The 16,175-nt window shown below is 42.1% G+C and overlaps 1 protein-coding gene across 5 annotated transcripts in view; it reads left to right on the plus strand.

The window, feature by feature from the left end:
* LOC143041001 (UBX domain-containing protein 1) overlaps nucleotides 1-16,175 on the plus strand; it is a 148,384-nt gene that overhangs the window by 13,622 nt on the left and 118,587 nt on the right. The window contains exons 2-3 of one of the 5 annotated variants that reach the window (XM_076212519.1): nucleotides 2,207-2,661; nucleotides 2,811-4,392. The exons of the other annotated variants lie outside the window; for them this stretch is intronic. Coding sequence (XP_076068634.1) covers nucleotides 2,236-2,661; nucleotides 2,811-4,073 — 1,689 coding nt within the window. The 5' untranslated portion in view covers nucleotides 2,207-2,235 and the 3' untranslated portion in view covers nucleotides 4,074-4,392. Of the gene's footprint in view, nucleotides 1-2,206; nucleotides 2,662-2,810; nucleotides 4,393-16,175 lie in introns of those variants that run through there. 5 annotated transcript variants of the gene reach the window in all.

Genomic DNA, 16,175 nt, shown 5'->3' on the forward strand with positions numbered 1-16,175 from the left:
TGAAAAATAAGATTCGATAGATACCTACCTATACCAAATATTTATATAGCCCATGCTGGCGTATTCTTTCATGTCACCATGGCTGTTCTTCTTGTTCTCACGGAACGTCACGGAGAAGTGTGCCGTCCCGACTTTGTGACGGCCAACATCGTCACGTTGTTGTGAAAAAATTACACACACAGCCGCAGAATTTTTATCGTAGGCCGTAGATAATGCGCACCACCGGATAACGCGCACCCCCCATTTTTAGGCCCTTCCAACGGAAAAAAGTCGCGCACTATACGCCGGAAAATACGGTATACAAAATTTCAGCAAAATCTGAGAGATGAGGGTGTTAAGGTGGTTGATCTGACAGAGAATTCCCCATATACCAGAGGCTTTTTCCCCCTTATAAGAGAGGTAGCCAAAAAACAAAGGCATAAAAACCATTCCCACCCATTCCATCATTATCCACTCCACTCCCCTCCATCCTCTACCCTCCCTCTCATCTTGGCACCTCCTGGATGACAGGTTATCCCTGCATCTTGTCCACTGCCCTGGATCAGAGGCAGTGTCGCAAGACACAGCAAGGCCGCTTCATTAAATTGGCAACCCCCCCCCCTCTCTATCCCCTCATGCAGAAAAGGAGAAGACAGGAAGAAATCCCTTGGGCTGCGTCAATTTGTTTTTCATACATACTCCCTCACCCACCCATCCCCCACCCATTCCATCTCATGCATCACAGCATCATCCATACACAACCCTTCTCCATTCACCCCTATCTTCTGTCCTCTCCCATCCTTCCTCAACAGACATTCCCCTCTTTCCCAAAGCCCCTTTCACCCCATCCATCCATCTCATCCTAGGTCACCTCCTCATGTTCACTCCCTCCACAGCTGCCTTCCATACCTCTTTTACTAGTCTTTCTTCACTCATTCTTTCCATGTGTCCAAGCCATCCCAATACTCTTTCATCCACCCTATCTCCCAACTCCCTTACCACCCCCTGTTCTCCTCACCTCCTCATTTCTCACTCTATCCAGCCAAGTAACCCCCATCAAACTTCTCAGACACCTCATCCCAAACACGTTCAAACTCCTTCTCTATTCCTCTCTTATGTTCCATGTTTCTGCCCCATACAGTGCTGTTGGCACAATCACTCCTTCATACAATCTCCTCTTAGCATCCATTCCCAAATGTCTATTTCGCATTACACTTTTTAATCCACCGAGGCATTTACTCGCTTCTATCAATCTACATTCTACCTCCACCTTCACTCCACCCTTTCCTGCCACATTCACCCCCAAAGTATCTAAATCTATCCACTTCCTCCAGTTGCTCTCCCTTAATGCTCACTTCCAGTCTGCTGCCACCTTCACCCCTCGTACATCTCATCACCTTACTTTTACCCACATTTATCTTCAACTTTCTTCTTTCACACACTCTCCCAAACTCTGTCACCAACTTCGTCAATCCCTCCTCCGATCCTGCAACAAGTGCAGTGTCGTCCGCAAACAACAGCTGGCTCACCTCCCACTTTTCTCCATTTTCTTTAACCACTTCACTCTGGGCCAAAATCTCGCGGGCAGCATTAGCTGCCAGACGTACAATATTGTGTCATAATACTCGCATTATAAAAAATAAAGTCACCGCTATATCGATCGTTCTCTCTTTCACTCGTGAATTTTGATAACCATAGAAAATGTGATGAAGCCAGTTTACAGAGTATGGGGGTCACGCAGGTACAACTACAATAAATATAATCAAGATGCCGACATCGGATCCTTGCGTACCCACTTGCTCCTCATGACGCCTATGTAGGCATCACCGTATGTAAGGGGTTAACCATCTCCAATACCTGACCAACCACCTTTGCATTTACCTCTTGCACCACCCCATCCATGTATAAGGGAACCTGGGAGTTCTTATATGTGAATGTGTCATAAAAGTTGTTCAACTTCTCTGGTGAACTTGTGTATAATTACCATTTCCAATAGAGTATAATTCCCCACTAAACCATTTCAGTCACATGTATATATTACACAACATAAATTTTTTTCTTCAAAAGTTTTGTTATTGTATTTTTTTTCCTGCTGATTTGAAATATGCAATTATTTTTTCTGTATCATCGACCGTTATAGAAATACATATCATTTCAATGTTACCATGTATATTTTGGAATTGTTATGTGGTCTGCTACTAAATGTTTATCTAATTTTCTCTTTCAGATCAATGACTGAACTATTTACCTGTTAAGATGGCTACTAGAGGATGTGAAAATTCTCCTGATATATTTTGCTATGTGTGTGGTTATTATATTGGGAAAAAACAAGTACTACATATGATCGTGAGAGGTGCTAAAGTGTGGATAGCGTACAGACTCTATTTCGGAATGCCCATGGGTGACCAGGACAAGCCATGGGCACCTCATGTGATATGTGGAAGCTGCCGATCTACTCTAGAAGGATGGCTGAGAGGTACAGGAAGGGCAATGCCTTTTGCCATTCCTAGAATATGGAGAGAGCCGAAGAACCATCACAACGACTGCTACTTTTGTATGATTGATGTGACGAAGTACAGGAAAGTGAAAGGAAGACAAGCTCTGCAGTATCCAGACATACCATCATCTAGAGCACCTGTCTCACATGATGATAGCTTACCAGTACCACGACCACCAGAAAATGCAAGTTTATTTTTATCATACTCTCTTTACTTTTAATTAACTTCAATATTAAGTACTTAATATACATTCACTTTCCTAAAGATATATGGAATACTAATGCTATTCGTCTTTGTTGAAGTTCCTATATTTAGTTATTTCTTTCTTTCCAGATGGAAGATGCAATGGAAATTTCATCTGAAGGGTCTGCAGGTAGCAGCAGCCATGAAATGGGAGACGAAGATTTCGCACCAAGAACGACTTCGGAGCCTCACTTTCCAAGTCAGAGTGAGCTAGATGACTTAATCAGAGACTTAGGTCTTACTAAGTCAGGAGCTGAACTTCTTACATCAAGGATGAAAGAATGGAATCTACTAGGAGAAGACTGCAGGACATCTGTGTACCGGAAACGACATGGAGAATTTAAAATTTACTATGACTTTAGTGATGATATGTGTTATTGTAAGGATGTTACTGGTTTGTTTACAGCCCTTGGACTCGAACATGATCCTGCAGAATGGCGACTGTTCATAGATAGCTCAACACGAAGTCTCAAAGCAGTATTGCTCCACAATGGAAATAAAAACCCATCTTTGCCTCTTGCACACTCAGTACAGAAGAAAGAAAACTATCATAATGTCAAACAGCTTCTTGAAAAAATCAATTATGCTGAATTCAAATGGGATGTTTGTGGTGATTTCAAGATGCTAGCCTTTTTGCTTGGCTTACAAGGGGGATACACAAAGTATTCCTGTTTTCTTTGTTTATGGGACAGCAGGGCTGATGATGATCATTATAATAAAGTTCATTGGCCCCCAAGAGTTGAACTGCAGCCAGGAATGTTAAATGTTCTCAGACAGCCTCTAGTAGATTCGAAAAAAGTTTTATTACCCCCACTTCATATCAAGCTAGGGTTAATTAAACAGTTTGTGAAGGCTTTGGATTTTGGAGGCGAAACTTTCCAAGAAATTTGTCTCATGTTTCCCAAGCTATCTGAGGCTAAGCTCAAGGGTGGTATATTTGTTGGACCCCAGGTAAACAAAATGTTGAAGTCGGAGAAACTGGAAAGAGCGATGACGAAACTTGAAAGAGAAGCTTGGTGTTCATTTCGTGATGTAGTTCGTGGATTCCTAGGAAATCACAAGGACCCTAATTATAAACAAATAGTGGCAAAGCTTATTGAGAACTTCAGGAAACTTGGTTGTCGTATGTCCTTGAAGATACATTTCTTGCATTCTCACCTAGATTTCTTCCCCAAAAACTTGGGGGCTGTCAGTGAGGAGCATGGCGAGAGATTTCATCAGGATATCGCAACTATGGAAAGAAGATATCAAGGACGATGGAATACTGCTATGATGGGAGATTACATATGGTCACTAGTCAAAAAAGACGAAAGCATGCATTCTAGAAAATCTCGATCGTCAAAGCACTTCTAATCATGAGAAGAGTCATCAAAACACTTGCAGTGCAAAGTTGTGTTGTTTATTTTGTTCTCACTAATATTGTAGCTCTTAAATACACTTCATATTATGAAAAAAATACTAGATGTTGTATAATTATCCTTAGAATGCTAAAGTAGATTGAATCAATTAACTACTGTAGAGAAAGGTTGCCTATATAACAATAAAATATAAAATCAAGAATAAATAAAGAAATATCGATGTTACGTCAAAACTAATGTGATATTTGGATTCAGTGACACGAAATACATATATAAACATGAAAAAATACAAATAAACAAAACATGTGTTACATTGTGTTGTGTAGTGAATATTTTTATTTTGTATAATATTGTATAGTGAAGATGATATATCTGAACATGAAGGTGTCCATATGAACCGCCTATGCAGGAAATGAAAGATTAGAATCTTGGTAACAACTTGGTAAGATTATATATATATATTTTTTTTTTTTAATAGTGAAAAATGCTGTGAAAATCTGTTAGGATAAATGAAACAAAAATTTTAAGTTACAGTTTCTTTTTTTTCTTGACAAATTAAAGTATGACTTCCCTTCACAATGGTACAACAATCAAAATAATATGTAAAATAGAACCAGAGATATGGCTTATTAAAGAACAAAAACATTAATTTTTCAGGAGAGATTTAAACTGGGAGGCTGGAAAGCGACATGCCCCTCCCTCTAACTTTGAAAAGGCACTGAGAGGTGTAGAGAATCACAGCTTGGTTCTGAGTGGTGGGAAGAGTTGCCAGATAAACAAAACAGAACTGGCTATCGAAATTTTGACTTTATTTCAATATACAATGGGGTTGCCAGAGGTTGCCAATAATTTATCTATTTTATTCTGTATAAAAAAAAGAAACAGTATTGAGCTGTAATATTTGGTTGAAGTGTTACCACCATCATAGAGATTCTTTTGATATGTTTACCTAAAATTCGTTCATGTGCCAGAATTTTTTGAGTGATGGTGTCCACAGGTCCCATAAGTTGAACAGCCAGGGCAACATAACACATCCCTGACGAAGTCCCACCTTTACCTCGAACCACTCATTCTCTCCATTTCTAATCCTGACACATGCTCTACTACTCTCATAAAAACTCTTGACAGCTCCTAGAAGCTTTCCTCCTATCCCATATATCTGCAAAACCTCCCACAGTGCCTTACTGTCTATCCTGTTATAAGCCTTTTCCAGATCCATAAAAGCCAAATAAACATCCTTACCTTTTCATATAGCTTTCTCATGTATCTGTCTTACCACAAAAATCTGATCTACGAAACCTCAACCTCTACCTGTCCTAAATCCATACTGCTCCTCACCAATCACTCCCTCTGTTCCTCTCCTAATCCTCTCAATCAGGATCCTCCCATAAGCCTTCCCAACTACACCTAACAAGCTAATCCCTCTGAAACTACTACACTCACATTTGTCCCCTTTTCCCTTGTAAAGTGGAACTATACAGGCACTCCTCCAGTCCTCCAGCACTCTACCCTCTCTCCAGCAAACATTAAATAACCTCACCAGCCAGTCCACCATAACTGTACCTCCCTTTTTTTAGACATTCTGCATGACAACCATCCAGACCTGGTGCCTTACCTGCTTTCATCATCTTAACAACTGCCTTCACTTCATCCTTCCCTATTTCTCCATTTTCCTCACTCATCACAGTCATTTTCTTGGCACTTCCCACTGCAACTATCTTTTCTCCCTATCCTTCACATTTAGTAACTCCTTAAAATGCTCTGCCCATTTTCCCCTTACTGCCTTCTCTTCCATTATCATCTCTCCATCTGCACCTTTACCTTTTCTTATAGCTTTCTCACATATCTGTCTTACCACAAAAATCTGATCTACGCAACCTCTACCTGTCCTAGATCCATGTTGTTCCTTGCCAATTACTCCCTCTGTTCCTCTCCTAATCCTCTCAATCATGATCCTCCCATAAGCCTTCCCAACTACAAGCTAATCCCTCTGAAACTACTACACTCACACTTGTCCCCTTTTCCCTTGTAAAGTGGAACTATACAGGCACTTCTCCAGTCCTCCAGCACTCTACCCTCTCTCCAGCAAACATTAAATAACCTCACCACCCGGTCCACCATAACTGTACCTCCCTTTTTTAGACATTCTGCATGACAACCATCCAGACCTGGTGCCTTACCTGCTCTCATCATCTTAACAACTGCCTTCATTTCATCCTTCCTTATTTCTCCTCCATTTTCCTCACTCATCACAGTCATTTTCTTAGCACTTCCCACTGCAACTATCTTTCTCTCCCTATCCTTCACATTTTGTAACTCCCTAAAATTCTCGCCCATCTTCCCCTTACTGCCTTCTCTTCCATTATCATCTCTCCATCTGCACCTTTTACCTTTTCTTCTCTACTTGATTCACCTCCTCTTCCTCTCGTAATTTCTTTCCAAAACATCTTTTTATTACTTTAAAAAATTTCTGTCGTACTCTTACCCCATTTCACATTTGCTCTCCTCTTTGCCTCCTTTATCTTGTCCTTAGCTTCTCTTTTCTCTGCACCTTTCATATGAGTCCCTCGTCCTATTTTGTAACCAATCTGTGAAAGCTCGCTTCTTCTCTTCTACAACCTTCTTTGTTTCCTCATCCCACCATTCACTACCCTTCCTTCTATTTCCTCCTGTCCTTCTTGTTCCACACACCATCCTTGCACACTTTGTGACTCCCTCCTTGAACCATCCCTATTCCTCCTCCACTCCTAGCTCTACTCTATCCTTCACTTCCTCCCACTCCTCTCTCAGCTTCTTGTACTCCTTTTCTTTTTCATTTAAAGAGTTCACTCTAAGCACCTCCCTACCTTTTGTCCTTTTCCTCTTTCTCCATCTATCCTCCACTCTCAACTTACCTTCCACCAAAAAGTTATCTGATATTTCCCCACTCTCTCCTCTTAGCACATGTACATCCTTAACTCTTCCCATTATACTCCTGTCTACCACTGCATAGTCCATTAATGCTCTATCTACCACCCTTCCATCCACCACCCTCTCCCATGTGTACTTATGCTTGACTTTCTTCTGAAACACTGTATTTGCTATCATCAACTCTCTAGACACATCACCATCAACTCTCCACTACGATTCTTTCCTGGAACTCCACATTTCCCAACCGCTCCGTCAATTGGTTCATTTCCTACCCTAGCATTAAGGTCTCCCAATACTACTGCATTTACATTCCTCCCTAATCCCTCTATGTACTCATTTAAATCTATCCAAAAAGCCTCCCTTTCTTCTACATTCTTCTCACTACCAGGCCCAAGAACCCACATCTCCTTTCCCAGTTTCATCTTCATCCACATTATCCTTGAGGAAACCTCCTTCCACTCCACTACACATTTACCTATCTCTTCACTTACTAGTATAGCCACCCCTTCTCTCCCTCGCCCACTCTTCGCTCCTGAGAACCTCCCAACTACACTCACAAACTCACACTCGCCCTTCCCTCTCAACTTAGTTTCACTTAAAGCCAATACATCCATCTTTCTTCTCACAAACATACTACCTATCTCTTCCCTTTTACTCTCATCTGTACCACATCCACGCACATTAAAAGACCCAAACCTTAGGGTGCTGGTCAGAAAACTCCTAGACCCTCTTATGCCTTTACATTTTTTTTAGGAATGTCCCCTGTGGGGCTACAGGGAGAAGGATGCCTGGTCCCAATCCCCATCCCATTTTTCTCACCTCTTACGTGCCAGCATTCTTTTTCCCCCACCACAGGGTACCGGTAGGTGAAACAAGGAAATGAAATTCAGAGAAATGGTACAGAACAGCAACACCCAGTGCTTATATCAAAAGTATCCCTGATGTGTGGTGCAATGCTATAGTGATTTTGCTTCATAAAAAAGGAGACCAGAAGGACCTCAGTAACTATCAACTGATTAGCTTTCTATCAAACGTATATAAAGTATTCTCCAAGATCCTTACATATAGACTAAGTAAAGTTTTAGATGGAAACCAACCGAGAGAACAGGCAGGCTTTAGGAGTGTATATTCAACCCTAGACCATTTGCAGGCAATAAATCAACTAATCGAGAAAACAACAGAATACATTGTTTTGTTTTCTCTTTCAAACAACACCTCACAAACATAAAAAACAAATGCACACCTAGACTTAACGCACTTAAGTCAATCACAGGAACAACATTTGGACAAAACAAAGAAACTAATATAACAATATACAAACAATGCATACGCTCAGTGATGAATTATGCGAGTCCTGCATGGGCTCCCAATCTCAGTGAGACACACCACAACACCCTTCAAATCATACAAAACAAAGCCCTAAAAACAATTACAGGCTGCACAAATACATCACCTACAGACCATTTACACCATGAAACAAAAGTCCTCAAAGTCAAGGACCACCTCGACATGAGAGGCACACAAACACTTGCTGCAGCCACCACAAACACATCACACCCGCTACACTACATAGCAGAACACCCACACACACCAAGAAACATTAAAACTACACCCAAAGACCTTTATTACGCACAGATACTCTCTTCTCTTCCTCCACAACCACCAAATACCAGCCTCCGGAAACATATTCATAATCATATCACTCACCGCTCCATTAACACACTGAAAGACAACACACTGCTGCATGCCAGACCCCCTGATATCCACCCTTCTGAATCCTCTCTCCCACGAAAGGACAGAGTCCACTTGGCCAGACTGCGATGCGGTCACCACCCAGCACTTCTAAGCTACCAGAAGAGGCTGGACGACCGTGTTGTGAACAGCTGCCCAGGATGTAACACTTCACCCCATACCATACAACACATAATGGAAGACTGCATTATACACAATCATGCACGCAAACAACACAACATACACTCTATAAAGGATTTGTGGGAAAACCCAGTTTCGGCTGTGGCCTTCCTTGGGGAGACGGGACTGCTCGGACAGACAGTCTAGGGAACGACAACAACAACAACAACAGAATACAATATACCTCAGTGTTTAGCTTTTGTAGATTACGAGAAGGCCTTTGACTCGGTAGAACAAATAGCAATACTAAACTTGCTATACAAATAGGGTACAAATGAACAGATCGTAAAAGTTTTAGAAAAGATTTATGAGAAAGGTACCGCTATAATTTGACTACATAAAGATACAGAAAAGATCAAGATCAAGAAGAGTATGACAAGGCGATACAATTTCACCCAAATTATTTACAGCTTGTTTGGAAGATATTTTCAGAAGGTTGAGTTGGGAAAAGAAAGGTTTGAATATCGATGGCAAATATTTGAACCACCTAAGGTTTGCAGATGACATTCTTATTTCAGAAAGAGCAGAAGACTTGCAAGATATGCCAAGTAATCTAAACAAAGAAAGTCTCAAAGTAGGTTTAAAAATGAATAATAGTAAAACCAAAGTAATGTTCAACACGAAAGTTCAGAGTAAAGAGATGGTAATTGATGGTGAGAGTCTTGAAGTTGAAGAGCATAATTATTTAGGCCAGATGGTGAAGGTGACAAAAGATCATGATAATGAAATAAAAAGACACATTACAAGGGGGGTAGCCAAAAAGGAAAAGGCATAAAATCATTCCCACCCATTCCATCCCTGAATACACTCCACACCCCTCCACCCTCCCTCTTATCTTAGCACCTCCTGGATGACGGGTCATCCCTGCACCTTGTCCACTGCCCTGGGTCAGAAGCAGTGTCGCAAGACACAGCACATCCACAGCAAGGCCACTTCATTAAATTGGCGACCCCCCCTCTCCGTCCCCCCATGCATAAAGGAGAAGACGGGAAGAAATCCCTTTGGGCTGCGTCAAAATTTGCTCACACATACTACCTCACCCCTCCCATCCCCCGCCCATTCCACGTCATGCATCACAAGTGTTTGGTAAGTATAATAAAATCCTGAGAGGCTCTCTACCTTTATGTTTGAAATGTAAAGTTTACAATCAATGCATTTACCAGCAATAATATACGGGTGTGAGACTTGGAAGGTGATGAGGGTGATGGAAACAAAGCTAAGGACTGCACAGAGGAGAATGATGGGAATAACACTGAGAGACCGAAAGAGAGCAAATTGGGTGAGAGAGCAGACTAGAGTGAAAGATATTGTGGAGGCAGTAAAAGAGAGGAAATGGAATTGGGCAAGTAAGTTAGTGCGAACGACTGATGAGTGATGGAGCAAGTGTATAACTGAGTGGACGTCGCGCGATAGGAAGCGTGGAAGAGGGAGACCAGACAGAAGTTGGAAAGATGAGATCGAGAAGTTTGCAGGAGTGACGAGGCAGAGGATGGCACGGTTGTGTGATTCATGGAATGCTATGAAGGAGGCCTTTGTTCAGCAGTGGACTCAGGATGGCCGATTTGATTGATTAAATGTTATGGTATCTCAAAGTTTTAGAAAAGCATATATTCAGAAAACATGGGATTTATTGGCAAATACATAACACACTGTGATAGCAGTTTATTTCAATAAAAGGCTTCTCAAACATTAAAGAAAAAAAATTATTCTTGCCATTCTTCCATAATATTCCAAACAAATTAATTGAAAAGACAATTATTGTGTAATACATATTTGCAAATGTTGGCAGGTTTTTAAAGAAATAGCATTTCCAAAGCTTTTAAGAAATATACAGTTCATCTGGGGTATTGGCTGCTTGTTATTGTGGCAAAGTAGCATGCAGTTGATACTTTAGGGTCTATATGGGGTGCCCCTACGGACCACAGCCACACATCATTTTGTCTATGATAGAGGAAAACTCTTCATAGAGAAATGATGACACTTTTATACTACGACTGTCCCCCCGTTATGCTGTCCCCCAACCCCTTGCTGCTGTCCTGTAACATTTCTTTGAGTATTCATTTTCTGCTGTGGGGGAATTCCCTGTGGTGGGGGAAAAGAATACTGCCACCAAGTTATTCCACTTGGATCGTAAGAGGCAAGAAAGGGACGGGGAGTGGGACTAGGCATCCTTCTCCTTGTAGCCCCACAGGTGACATTCCTAAACGAAAAAGTAAAGGCATAAGAGGGTCTGGGAGTTTTCCGACCAGCACCCTAAAGTTTGGGTCTTTTAATGTGCGTGGATGTGGTACAGATGAGAGTAAAAGGGAAGAGATAGGTAGTATGTTTGTGAGAAGAAAGATGGATGTGTTGGCTTTCAGTGAAACTAAGTTGAAAGGGAAGGGTGAGTGTAAGTTTGGGAGGTTATCAGGAGTGAAGAGAGGGCGAGGGAGGGAAGGGGTGGCTATTCTAGTAAGTGAAGAGATAGATAAATGTGTAGTGGAGTGGAAGGAGGTTTCCTCAAGGATAATGTGGATGAAGGTGAAACTGGGAAAGGAGATGTGGGTCTTTGTAAGTGCATATGGGCCTGGCAGTGAGAAGAGTGTAGAAGAAAGGGAGGCCTTTTGGATAGATTTAAATGAGTGCATAGAGGATTTAGGGAGAAATGTCAATGTAATAGTATTGGGAGACCTTAATGCTGGGGTAGGAAATGGTCCAATTGATGGAGTGGTTGGGAAATGTGGAGTTCCAGGAAAGAATCATAGTGGAGAGTTGATGGTGGAAATGTGTCTAGAAAGAGAGTTAATGATAGCAAATACAGTGTTTCGGAAGAAAGTCAAGCATAAGTACACATGGGAGAGGGTGGTGGATGGAAGGGTGGTAGATAGAGCATTGATGGATTATGTAGTGGTAAATAGGACTATGATAGGAAGAGGTAAGGATGTACATATGCTAAGGGGAGAGGGTGGGGGAATATCAGATCAGTTTTTGGTGGAAGGTAAGTTGAGAGTGGAGGATAGATGGAGAAATAGGAAAGGGACAAAAGGTAGGGAGGTGCTTAGAGTGAACTCTTTAAATGAAAAGGAAAAAGAGAAGGAGTACAAGAAGCTGAAGGAGTGGGAGGGAGTGAAGGAAAGAGTAGAGCTAGGAGTGGAGGAGGAATGGGGATGGTTCAAGGAGGGTCACAAAGTGTGCAAGGATGGTGTGTGGAACAAGAAGGACAGGAGGAAATAGAAGAAAGGGTAGTGAATAGTGGGATGAGGAAACAAAGAAGGTTGTAGAAGAGAAGAAGCGAGCTTTCACAGATTGGTTACAAAATAGGACAAGGGAGTCATATGAGAGGTACAAAGAAAAGAAAAGTGAAGTAAAGCACAAGGTAAAGGAGGGAAAGAGGAGAGCAGATGTGAAGTGGGGTAAGAGTACATACATACATACATATACCAAGGCTTTTTCCCCCTTACAAGGGGGGTAGCCAAAAAGAAAAAGGCATAAAATCACTCCCACCCATCCCCTCCCTGAATACACTCCACACCCCTCCACCCTCCCTCCCATCTTAGCACCTCCTGAATGACGGGTCATCCCTGCACCTTGTCCACTGCCCTGGGTCAGAAGCAGTGTCGCAAGACACAGCACATCCACAGCAAGGCCGTTTCATTAAAACTCTTACCCCATTTCACATCTGCTCTCCTCTTTGCAACCTTTACCTTTTGCTTTACTTCTCTTTTCTTTTCTTTATACCTCTAATACGACTCCCTCGTCCTATTTTGTAACCAATCTGTGAAAGCTCGCTTCTTCTCCTCTACAACTTTTTTGTTTCCTCATCCCACCATTCACTACCCTTTCTTCTATTTCCCCCTGTCCTTCTTGTTCCACACACCATCCTTGCACACTTTATGACTCCCTCCTTGAACCATCCCCATTCCTCCTCCACACCCAGCTCTACTCTACCCTTTACTCCCTCCCACTCCTCCTTCAGCTTCTTTCCGTACTCCTCCTCCTTTTCCTTCTCATTCAAAGAGTTCACTCTAAGAACCTCCCTACTTATTGTCCCTTTCCTCTTCCTCCATCTATCCTCCACTTTCAACTTGCCTTCCACCAAAAAATGATCTGATATTCCCCCACCCTCTCCCCTTAGCACATGTACATCCTTAACTCTTCCTATCATACTCCTATTTACCACTACATAATCCATTAGAGTATGACAGAAAATTTTGAAAGTAATAAAAAGATGTTTTGGAAAGAAATTAAGAGAGGAAGAGGAGGCAAATCAAGTAGAGAAGAAAAGGTAAAAGGTGCAGATAGAGAGATGATAATGGAAGAGAAGGCAGTAAGGGGAAGATGGGCAGAGTATTTTAGGGAGTTGCTAAATGTGAAGGAGGATAGGGAGGGAAAGATAGTTGCAGTGGGAAGTGCTAAGAAAATGAGTGATGAGTGAGGAAAATGGAGGAGAAATAAGGAAGGATGAAGTGAAAGCAGTTGTTAACCCCTTCCATACGGTGCCGCACACGTAGGCGTCATGGACTTAGATCTCGGTGGCAGCAGCCAATGCCAGCCGTACGACGTGTCGTAATAATACTCGCATCATAAAATATAGTCACCGCTTATATCGATCGTTCTCTCTTCATCCGTGAATTTTGATAACCATAGAAAATGCGATTACAAAAGAATTAGAAAGAATGTCATTATGGAGGGGCGACTACAATAAATATAATCAAGACGCCGATATGGCAGCCTCGCGAATACACTCGCTCCCCATGACGCCTACTTGTGCGGCACCGTATGGAAGGGGTTAAGATGATGAAAGCAGGTAAGGCACCTGGTCTGGATGGATGCCATGCAGAATGTCTGAAAAAAGGAGGTACAGTGATGGTGGACTGGCTGGTGAGGTTATTTAATGTTTGCTGGAGAGAGGGTAGAGTGCCAGAGGACTGGAGGAGTGCCTGTATAGACATTACAAGGGAAAAGGGGACAAGTATGAATGTAGTAGTTTCAGAGGGATTAGCTTGTTAAGTGTAGTTGGGAAGGCGTATGGGAGGATCTTGATTGAGAGGATTAGGAGAGGAACAGAGGGAGTAATTGGTGAGGAATAGTGTGGATTTAGGACAGGTAGAGGTTGTGTATATCAGATCTTTGTGGTAAGACAAATATGTGAGAAAGCTATAGGAAAGGGGAAGGATGTTTTTTTGGCTTTTATGGATCTGGAAAAGGCTTACGATAGGGTAGACAGAAAGTCACTGTGGGAGGTTATGCAGAGATACAGGATAGAAGGAAAGCTTCTAGGAGCTGTCAAGAGTTTTTATGAGAGTAGTAGAGCTTGTGTCAGGATTAGAAATGGAGAGAGTGAGTGGTTCGAGGTAAAGGTGGGACTTCGTCAAGGATGCGTTATGTCACCCTGGCTGTTCAACTTATACATGGATGGGGTAGTGCGAGAGGTAAATGCAAGGGTAGTGGGTCAGGGATTGGAGATGGTTAAAGAAAATGGAAAAAAGTGGGAGGTGAGCCAGCTGTTGTTTGCTGACGACACTGTGCTTGTGGCATGATCGGAGGAGGGACTGAGGAAGTTGGTGACAGAGTTTGGGGGAGTATGTGATAGAAGAAAGCTAAAGATAAATGTGGGTAAAAGTAAGGTGATGAGATGTACAAGGGGTGAAAGTGGCAGTAGACTGGAAGTGATCATTAAGGGAGAGCGACTGGAGGAAGTGGATAGTTTTAGATACTTGGGTGCAAATGTGGCAGGAAAAGGTGGAGTGAAGGTGGAGGTAGAATGTAGAATGAGAGAAGCGAGTAAATGCCTTGGTGGATTGAAGAGTGTAATGAGGAATAGACATTTGGGAATGGATGCTAAGAGGAGACTGTATGAAGGAGTGATTGTACCAACAGCACTGTATGGGGCAGAAACATGGAACATAAGAGAGGAATAGAGAAGGAGTTTGAATGTGTTTGAGATGAGGTGTCTGAGAAGTATGATGGGGGTTACTAGGCTAGATAGAGTGAGAAATGAGGAGGTGAGGAGAAGAACGGGGGTGGAAAGGGAATTGGGAGATAGGGTTGATGAAAGAGTATTAGGATGGTTTGGACACATGGAAAGAATGAGTGAAGAAAGACTAGTAAAAGAGGTATGGAAGGCAGCTGTGGAGGGAGTGAACATGAGGGGACATCCTAGGATGAGGTGGATGGATGGGGTGAAGGGGGCTTTGGGGAAGAGGGAAATGTCTGTTGAGGAAGGACGGGAGAGGACAGAAGAATGGAGAATGGTTTTATATGGATGATGTTGTGATGCGTGAGGTGGAATGGTTGGGGGGATGGGGGGTGAGGTAGTATGTGTGAGCAAAATTTGATGCAGCCCGAAGGGATTTCTCCCCGTCTTCTTTTATGCATGGGGGGACGGAGAGGGGGGGGGTCGCCGATTTAATGAAGCGGCCTTACTGTGGATGTGCTGTGTCTTGCGACACTGCTTCTGACCCAGGGCAGTGGACAAGGTGCAGGGATGATCCGTCATCCAGGAGGTGCTAAGATAAGAGGGAGGGTGGAGGGGTGTGGAGTGTATTCAGGGATGGAATGGGTGGGAATGATTTTATGCCTTTTCCTTTTTGGCTACCCCCCTTGTAAGGGGGAAAAAGCCTTGGTATATGTATGTATGTACAGTTCTAAAATATTTGAATTTCTTAATCTTGGATGAGTTTTTCAAGAAAGATGTACATTTTTATATTTTCATGTACAGTATTAGAAAATTCTATGTGCCTCCCACCAAAACATTGGTTTGGAATAAAAACTAGTTTCAGAATCAGTAGGTTTGCATAAAAAGCTACTGGACAGCATAAGTTTCATTTGAATTTCCCTGGGTTTTTCTCACTGGGTCCATTGAACCTAGTAATATGTTAATTACATCTCCCAGTGATGCAGTCTGCTCCTAAACTGATTGTTGAATCCCTTTTAACATACTTAATTGGGCTACATTTGGTGATGTCATCAAGAATGTTCCACCCTCTACCAACCGCATTGGTTATTTTGTATACTGGTATATGGTAAAATGATTGAATGCAATAGTAGTAGTCCAGATATTGTATCAAGAATTAATTGTTAAATTGTATTAGATTAAGAATGTCATGTTATCTAAATATACTATTGATTGTTTAGTGTATATTTTTAGACTTGGAGTGTAGGAGGTTTCCCTCAGTTGAAAAGAAAATTATGGTATTGAGTTTGTTTCTTTTATATACATTAGCACATCTGAAGCAGCCTTGCTGTGGATGTGCTGTGTCTTGTGACACTGCTTCTGACCTAGGGCAGTGGACAA

Source organism: Oratosquilla oratoria, chromosome 30 (genome assembly GCF_046742065.1).
Source record: "Oratosquilla oratoria isolate Oo_2021 chromosome 30, ASM4674206v1, whole genome shotgun sequence".
Taxonomy (NCBI): Eukaryota; Metazoa; Arthropoda; class Malacostraca; order Stomatopoda; family Squillidae; genus Oratosquilla; species Oratosquilla oratoria.